Here is a 9,584-nt window from a genome sequence, read left to right on the forward strand (position 1 = left end):
ATTTTGTGTTGCAACTGGGGTGCATTGTGGCCATTTCTGCACATGCATTTTTGAAGCTCTCAAGCGGTTCTTTGTAATCTTTACCGTGCTTGGGATGATAGTGCTGTGCTGGTCTTTGGACTACACGTTTAGTGGCAAGATTCTACAACACATTCGTGGAGTTCTCCTGTTTGGCTTGAAAATGATGTCCTTCTCAGTCTTAACATCCCCCTTGCCTCAAAAGAAAGTCTTACTAATTGTAGGTTTGTGTCTTGTTAAAGTTGGTGGTTAACAGCCAGGTCGTTTTTTTTTTTTTTTTAAATAGCAAAAAATCGAATTGCTCATAAACCTCACTCCAAACCAAAAACTTCAGATATTTTTGAAGCAGATTTTACAAATGATGTAAAATCCAAGGATTTGCTTGCTGATAAGGAACTGTGGGATCGACTTGAAGAACTGGAGCGACAAGAAGAATTGCTGGGTGAACTTGATAGGTACCTAATGACATGATCTTTTCCAGAGAATTTGTTTTTATACACATTTCCTTATTAATTTTTTTCATATAATATGTGCCTATTGGTGAAAATTCAGAAAAAGTATAATATTAATATCAATAATCCTATCAACCTAAAATAATAATCTAGAATATTTTCTTTTAGGGGGTCCTTGCTCTTGCACATTCCCATGCATGTACTTGTACAGAAATAATTCAAGTCACTATCTGCATTTTCATTTTTATAAGATTCTATCCATATTTTATAATAAAGATAAAATAATAAGTTATACCAGATAGTTGTTTTATAATAGATATGGATGTTTTTATATATTACATTTCAAATGAAGAATTTTTATACTATAATCCGGATAATGGTGTACTTTTGAAAAAAATTGTGTACTTGTAAAAAATTTACTTTGATTTTAAGTTTGTTACTGTAAAATGTTTATCCTTCTTTCCTTTGCAAACTCTTGTTTATTGATTGAGTAGGCAATTTGTAATCTGGTCAGGTAGATGTATATATGAGAAACCTCACCAAACTGCCATTTGAAATACACATTAGCACTCACTTAGAATTGTCAAAGTGCTCAATGAAATCTGTTACTGCAGAAGTTCTTACATTATTTTGCTTAAATGATGTACCATAGGCAGTAATTAGTTTCTGTGAAAAATAGGACACAAAGTACAAAAGATACATCTATATTTTCTTATCATTTCACCTATAAATTCTTAGGTCTTTTTGATTAACTGGTACTATTACATTTTAAAATTAGTTTTGAATCTTGGGATTTTTTGAGGGGGTCATGATTCTCTTTCTAGTTCTGTATGCTCTTACTATGGTTCCATTGCATTTTTTGGTTTTGTTATTTTTATAAGTTCCTTAGTCCTTTGTAGAAAGCATAGAAAATGTGTTTGTGTGTGTATAAATATATCAAATGTGCATATGTATAGATTCTTTATAATAATGAATGTTACTAAAATATTCTGAGTATAAAAATAGAAAATAAGAAAGTGTTAGAGTTCTGTTACTTTAATTTCTGGTCTTTAAATAGAGATACATATTCTTTATAAATTTCTAACACATTTTTGACTGAATTTTTAAAATTTTATTTACATTGTGTATAGCCAATATCTTCGTAAAAGATAAAGAGGAATTACTATATTCTCTTTATTTGAATAAATACAAGATACTATATTAGGAACTAATGATTTTTGCTAATTTATTTCAAAATGTTTTTAATTAATCTAGAATTCTAATTTAAAAGAAACTGTATTCAAAGTCTTAAATTTTACCTGTTGAAATAAACTGACAGAATATTTAAAATTCTAATGTGTTTGATCTTGTTAATTTTTTTTTTTTCTTTTCTAGTAAACCTGATACTGTGATTACAAATGGAGATGATACAACATCTTCTGAGGAGGAAAAGGAAGATCAGAACATAAATGTGAATGTGATGCATCCAGTAACAGACTCTCTGACACCTAATAGTTGTAAGAATGTCACAAATTCAGAACTGTTCAATGGTCGACTGAATGGTCAGTTGAACTGTTCAATGAATGGGACGCATTCTTACCACAGTCATGAAGAAGAAGAAAAGGAAGAAGATGATGACAATGATGACCATGAAAACGGCCATGATGATTTAGGGTTTGGAGATGACTCTATCCCAACAATATATTTTTCTCATACTATTGAACCTAAGAGGGTTTGTATACTTTTAATTTTATTAACTTTGCATATAATTTGATCACTTAAGCATGATCTATGATACTCTCTAAGAGAATATTGCTAATATTTTTGTTGATCGTGCCAAACAAGAAAACCATTTTATTTGCCTCTTGTTCTGACCAGTTTTATCTAAAAAGGAAGAAGGAAAGTCTTGTTAGTTATAGTTAGCTGATAGTCATTGTTCTCTGAAGCCATAATAGAATTTGAAGTGTTTAGGGCCTGGGAGGGGATCTGATTTGAGTGGCAACTGTACCAGTCCTTCATTCAGACAGTTTTCTTAAGAATTCTAGAGTTAATTGTATTGTGGGCATTTTGGTGTATTTAGGATGTTGAGAGTGACTGCATTAGTTAAATTTTTAATTACACCAGGTTGTTGTTTTCTATGTGGGCATAAAATGAATAGGAGCATCATGTGCAAAAAGGAAAAAATTAGGAGGAAGTAAAAATTAGTTCCTTTTCTGACAGAGTAAATATAAACATCTGTGGGTAATCATGACTTCAGAATTTTGGCATTTTAGAACTAGGGGAGATCTGTGGAGATCTTCTAATAGAGTATTTTTAAACTCTTTGGTATCGGAAGACTTTGCTCCCTCCATACTTACTGTAAGAATCCCAGTTTTTAAAATAGATCAAAGCAGCTTGCCTCTGGTTTAAGAAATAACAGGTTGCCTTAAGTTCATCCCTTGTCCTCTCTCTGCTTGGAAGGAGACACTACGAAGTCATCTTTCTAATTTGTCTTTCTCAAGGAAACTTAAGGCCTAGAAGACCAGAGGACTGGTTAGTAATAAAACAGGGACTCCTTTATCTCAGTTTAGTGGTCTTTTTACCGCAAGGTATTCCTGTAAGGATTGCCTTTGTCAGAGGTAAGGGCCTATGTGGTACCAGTTTTATGTGTGTCTGATGATTGTTTACTGAAACATGTTTGAAACATATTTGCTCTTTTTTAGGTCCCTTAAGTTATCCCTGCTCTAATATGAAGTGAAATAACTCTCTCTCTTTATATATATATATATATATATATATATAAAATACATATGTGTGTATATATATATATGTTCTAATGTTTTATATTAAAAGGAGGCATCTTATGAATTCTTTGGAAAAAAATAACTGCTTAACCAGAAAAAAAATTTTGTTTTGTAATTTTTTTTGGATGTAAAATTTTTCTCATTTTCATTTAGATAAAATGGGAAGAATAAGTAATACTTGCAGGAATGTTATAGGGGAGAACAATCATAAATATAGAAAATGCAGTATAAATGCCTCGTAGGGTCTAGAAGAATAACATCATTATCTGGGGCAGGGTTGGCTTTATTTTCAAATCTTTAGATTTCTAAAAATTAGAGGTATTTTAAAAATTTGTAACAGTTAAGCAATCTAGTATTGTTTTTATGACTTAAATTTTATATTCTTAGTGAATATTTCTTTTGGTTAATTGTGCTCTTTGTTTTGAAATGCATGATTTAAGCCAAAAACTTATATCAAAATAATAGGGTGATGTGAAAGCTTGTAATAAATCTAGTGGTTAGTTGAAATGTATTTTGCTTTCTATATAATAATAAAGTCACTGAAGACTTGAATTGGTCATTAAAAAAGAGATAATTTAATGCCGTGGAAGTTATGATAAGGTATAAAGGCTTTTTTACTCTGTTTGATAATGCACATCATTTTAGAGTCAAAAATTTTTAACTGCCTCTTTTACTATTATTTCTTTAACTTATAGGCTTTATTGGTTTTAGTTGTGACCTTAAATTAATTTCTCAGAGGGATTATAATTTTTCGCTATGATATTTTTAGGTCCGAATAAATACTGGAAAAAATACCACTTTAAAATTCAGTGAAAAGAAAGAAGAAGCCAAACGTAAACGAAAGAACAGCTCTGGCAGTAGCCATGCTGCCCAAGAGCTGCCTACCATTAGGACGCCTGCTGACATTTATAGGTGAGCGTGTTCACAGAGCAGGACAGTCTCTCCCTTCCCTCTTTTCTTTTTGCAACTGTGCATTTACAGAAAAGGTTGTTTGTAACACAGAGGACTCCATGAAAAGCAGGGTACTCTGCCTATAGAGTAAGCTTTGTATCGTAGCTGCCCTCACAGGAGACCAGAGCCACTGTAGCTTTCTAGGCAAGAGTGATTAGAATGTTGTATGGTTTTCCCCGTCTTTGCTTCATTCATTCTCAGTGAGTCAAAAGCTGTTGTGTTAACTTGAGAAATGGGAGTTTGTGTTTCTGGTGGGCTAGGACAGGACTTTGCAGCCACAGCTGTGATGATGCTTGGCATGTAGTTTACCTTTTCACAGAAGAGAAGACTACTAACCCAGCTTTTTGTTAGGTTGTTTCTTGAGAAAGCTAATATTTGAAAATACCTACTGTTTTTATAACTCATGTTTATAAAATTGTAAGTGATCATTGCTAAATGTCTTCTGAGTCGATTAAAATGTATGTAGAATCTTGCACAGATCTAGCTGTTGTTACCCACAACATGCTTACAAATAAAGTGCTATATTTTATTAGACCACAGTATCTTTTTTCCAAAATAATTTTAAAAGATTGTGAAAAAATTAGGTAGGTTTGAATAAAATATTTAAGATTATAATGCATTTAGGAATGATTTTGTAAATTTTTCCTCAGTTTTGAATTACCCTAAAGTGAGCGGGTGTGTGTTTTCTTGGATTATTTAGAGTCTTTGTTGATGTGGTGAATGGAGAGTATGTCCCTCGTAAGTCAATCCTGAAGTCTCGCAGCAGAGAGAACAGCGTGTGCAGTGACACCAGCGAGAGCAGTGCTGCTGACTTCGACGACAGGCGGGGGCTTGTGCGCAGTGTCAGCTGTGATGAGGCCGTGTGCAGTGACGCTGGCGAGAGCATTTTGGAAGAGGAACAACAAAATCATCAAAAGAAACTTTTACCCTTATCTGGAGCACCTGAGGTATGTGTGTGTCTTTAACTCTATTTCATATATTATCTTTGGCCAAGTTTTGAAAAGGTGGTAATGACTCCATTTCAGAGGGTCGTAGGATTCATTTTCTCTTTTTGCAATCATTTTTGGACTTGAAAAGAAATTTCTTTAAAGGAGGCCCTCCTCTGTTTTGTAACTGCAGCTGCCATATCTCCCAGATATAGTCTCTAGGTCATTTATTTTATTGTCCTTAAATTATTTATTGATGGGTTATTATTTTTTGGTAGGTAATGTTGGTTTACATTATTGTTTGCATTTTGAGAGTATAGGCACCGTCCCTCCTCCCCTCAGGTGTTATTTATTAAATTTAATAAACTGAGTAATGGCATTGTTTATCTTGTAGATTCTTCATACATGTATTTTAGTCTCAAAAGTCATAGGACCTAATTCATTCTAAGCTTGTACTTTTTGATGATAATGTGCAAAAAATTAGTAGTCACTAGCAAATATAATACAAATATGATATTAAAATAGTTCAACACTTTTGGGGTGGAGCTAAAAATATTACCAGTTTTGAAGTTCCATTTCATTTTAAAAAATCTTAGAGTATGTGTTATATTTTTAGGCTAATAAATAATTTAGTGTCTTAGATAACCACTGGAGTAGACGATAGCCATTTCATAATAATTCATAGTAGATCATACTTTATAAAATGCTTGATTGAATTAATTTTTATTTATATAAATATTTTATATATGTATAATGCACACACCCACAACAGATAATTCTCTAAAGTCCTCATATGCTTTGTCCTGTGCCAGTGAAAATGTTTAATGAAACATTTGGGTCTGTGGAACTATTTGCAGTTATAGAAAACTATAGATCCACTCCTCAAAAAAAATGAGTGCACGCATACACTCTTACCCCTACATTGCACATAATTTTGTGTGTAGGGAGGGGGAGGGGTCTTGGGAGATGACCAAATATGAATTCCTATATGTGGAATAGCTATATGTTACGGTTTTTGTTCAACTCAGACTTGATTTTTTTATCTAGTGTTTGGTGGGTATTTAAAGTTTTCCTTTAAAAAAGTACTTAGGAAGACTTGGGAACTCAGACTGGGGAACTGATATAATAACATTTGCATATACATCAAATACATATAAAATAGATATGCTTACATATAAGTAGACACCCATAAAACTGCTATTGCCTATACTAAGTGGTACTATTGTATTCAGTAGTAAATGGAGAATGGAGATCATTAGCTTTTAGGGACAGTATCTATGATTAGAGTATTGTCTTCCTCTCCTCCTTACTATCGTGATCTCAGGTGACCTAAAAAGGATCTTTTTTAATAGTCTTCTGTCTTCCATACTATCAGAAAAAAACAGGTAATGAGTGTAGATGTTCACCTTTTTTTTTTTAAGTATTTAAAAACTTGGTGTTTGTAAGGTCTTAATATGTCGTGATAGAGTTGGAAGTTCACCTGAGACTTATTTCCACCTATGCCTTATTACCTCAGCATTTTGTGTTGAACTGTTACAGCTAGCACCTAGAGCCTGTGAATTTTTAATATCAGAATAGTTTATGGCAAGCAGTTTGAAAAATATCTTTAAATGTTAGAATATTGTCTCTTTTTCAAAAGCATTGTTAATACAGAAGACCGGTTACTCATCATGATACAGTGGAGTTTGTAGGAAAGTCGCCTTTCCAGTTCTAGACTGAGCTGGACTCAAGCCAGGTTTCAGAATACTGTGGGAAGGAGAGGGGGTTCTTTTTTTTTCTTCTTTGGTGGGGCAAGGTGGAGGAGAGGGTATTTTTAAACTGCCCAAGTGATTACAATGTCTTAAGTAACTTTGTATATTTGGTAGACAAAGGAAAGCAAAATATATGTGAAAATTTAAGTGTCCAAATTTCATTTGTACATGCGTTCTTAGCAGAGACAAGGTGGGAGGTTCTGAATACCAGAAATCATAAAAAGAAAAATACTTTCGTTTTTAAATATCTTTATCAAAATGAGACTGGTATCCCCTCATTTTTTGAAATTCAAGTTAACACCTCTTTGCTTCAAAAAGACCTACATTACCACCTGTTTTTGATAACAAAGGAAATTTGAAGAGGATTCTCACTTCTACAAAAAGTGAGAAAAGGGTCTGTTTTGCACTGACTGCCCTGGATGCATGTGTGCCCTGAGTCACAAGAGTGGTCCCGCCTAGCTCCTTCCCTGGGAATTACTTTATGCAGGCTGTGCATTTAGCATATCATGTTTACTCTTACTGTATGTTACTGTCACTTTATGTTGTTTGTGTTGTTTGTTATGATTGGATAGGTGGGTTTTGGGGTCTGAGAATGCTCATAAATTTTTCCTTATAAATTAATGGTAATTGCTGCTTTCACTTTATGCCCTTTCAGCTCATGGAAGGTTTCAGCTACTGTGGGAAACATACATGCAAGCATGCATACTCACACGAGCATGCTTGTGTATGCATGCTGATAATAGTTATGTCTTTATATAACACATCATATGTATCTACATATAAATATATGACCACATAGAAGATATGTCTTTGATTATATTTCTACAGTTTGTACATGCTGCTTTTGTGCAATTGAACGTATAGGTTGAGTAGATAAATCCAACAAATATCCAGGTAAAATGAAAGAAAATCTTACTTTGTGGAACCTCTGATTTCCATCATTGAATTAATGTATTAAAAGTTGAGACTGACCAGTATCAGCACTTTTATTTTTGTTTTCACTCATCTCTAAAGTTGAAGCAAAATGCAATAAACTATTCAGATAACTTGTGTGACCACCACTCTGAGATGTCACTTCTGGGGAAGCTGAGCTGTTTGCTGGCAGGCAGCAGCCCCACCACAGGGCAGCTCATTCCTAAAAAAGCCAAGTGTTTTTTATTTAATATGTTATTTTATCTAGCATGGTCTGAGCATAAATGGAATGTATGAAAAGTTGAGGACCTTTTATTTACTGTTTTTATTTAATCTCAGATATAAAAAATATTATTTTGCATTTTGTTTTTTTGTATATGTATTGTATTTCTACTTACATTTGATAGTGTAATTAAAATATTTTAATGGTACTTGATTTCTTTGAGCAATTTTTATTTTGATGTTATATTTTTGTCTATTGAATCTTAGGAATTTACTTTTAATGAAAAGAAATGTCTAACAGATACAGGATAAAGGTTTTGTGGACATCTTATTTGTAGTTTATTACCATAATCTGACTTTTGTCTTGTAGGCTTTTTCTGGAACTGTAATAGAAAAAGAATTTTTATCACCCTCCTTAACACCACACCCCGCCATGGCTCATCCTGTGCTGCCCACCATTCCAGAACGAAAAGAAGTTCTGTCGGAAGTGTCAGAAGAAACTACAAAGAGGGTTTCAAAGTTCAAAGCTGCTAGATTGCAGCAAAAAAACTAGGCACTGTCTAGGAAATGGGAGTTTACATTCTAAAACCGAGTTTTGCATTTGTTTAGAATATATATAGCAAAATATGTTGTAGGTAGTTTGAAATGAGGCATCCTGCATTAATTTGTCAACAAGTTCTCTTACCCTTATCAGTGGTATTTAAAAAAAAATCAAAGTAAATGTTTGAATATTTCAAGATACTATTTGTTTTGTTAATTCTCTGAATACTGTCAACTTTTTTGTCTAAGTGTGCCCTATGATGTAGTGGCAGCATTTCGGATTATTTTTTAAAGATTACTGTTCTTATGCATTGTTTTTGTGTTTTGAACTAAATACAGGCAGGTTTATGCCAGCTGTGATGTTGTGCATACCATATGGACCATTTTAAAGAAACTTTTAAATTTCAAGTAGATTCCACAATTATATTACTTGCTTTAGCATTTGAAAGGCACTTTAAAAAAAATCTACTTCTTGTAGGTTTTGCAACTAGGTGGCTATTTAAAAAACTCTCCCTTCTGTCATTCTATAATCTCTGAGGCCTGAAGCTATGTGTACCCTATGGGAAAGTTTCTTTGATTGGAAGAATGGTATTTTGTAAAACATTTTTTTTTTCAAGTAAAAATTTTATGAAACTTGGTCTCTAAAATGTGAACTTTATGACTGCATTTAGAAGTGTCTTTGATTCATATACATGCGACATGCACCACATGATGCATCCGTGAATTGTCCGATTCCACAGGCACTCCTAACCTAGTGTGTGCAGTGTTAACTGGTGGTATACTTTGGGAACAAAGGAAAGGTTGTCTAGATGCTAAAATATAATAGATTTTTTTCAATAAGAATTTCGTATTTTACCCTTTCCAACATCTCATTCTCTAAGGCTACTTTCCTACTAGTAAATAATTGAAATAACATAGTTACTTTTAGCAAATTTTCTTAAAGAGAAATTCGTTCTAACAATGAAAATTATACTGCCAGTGTTAATCATTAGCTTGATGCATGCTAAAATGTAGCTTTTAAAGAGCATTCTGCATTAGTCCTAAAATAAG

General features: G+C 33.0%; 1 protein-coding gene across 1 annotated transcript in view; it reads left to right on the forward strand.

The window, feature by feature from the left end:
• The window catches only part of URI1 (URI1 prefoldin like chaperone), a 64,350-nt gene extending 55,174 nt beyond the window's left edge, over positions 1-9,176 (forward strand). Inside the window, exons 7-11 of the mRNA XM_037516346.2 lie at positions 305-473; positions 1,845-2,181; positions 4,002-4,144; positions 4,884-5,130; positions 8,365-9,176. Coding sequence (XP_037372243.1) covers positions 305-473; positions 1,845-2,181; positions 4,002-4,144; positions 4,884-5,130; positions 8,365-8,547 — 1,079 coding nt within the window. The 3' untranslated portion in view covers positions 8,548-9,176. The remainder of the gene's footprint in view (positions 1-304; positions 474-1,844; positions 2,182-4,001; positions 4,145-4,883; positions 5,131-8,364) is intronic.
• Positions 9,177-9,584: the final 408 nt, after the last annotated feature.

The sequence above is a fragment of the Talpa occidentalis genome, unplaced genomic scaffold (genome assembly GCF_014898055.3).
Source record: "Talpa occidentalis isolate TD23 unplaced genomic scaffold, MPIMG_talOcc4v2.1 talOcc4.17, whole genome shotgun sequence".
NCBI lineage: Eukaryota > Metazoa > Chordata > Mammalia > Eulipotyphla > Talpidae > Talpa > Talpa occidentalis.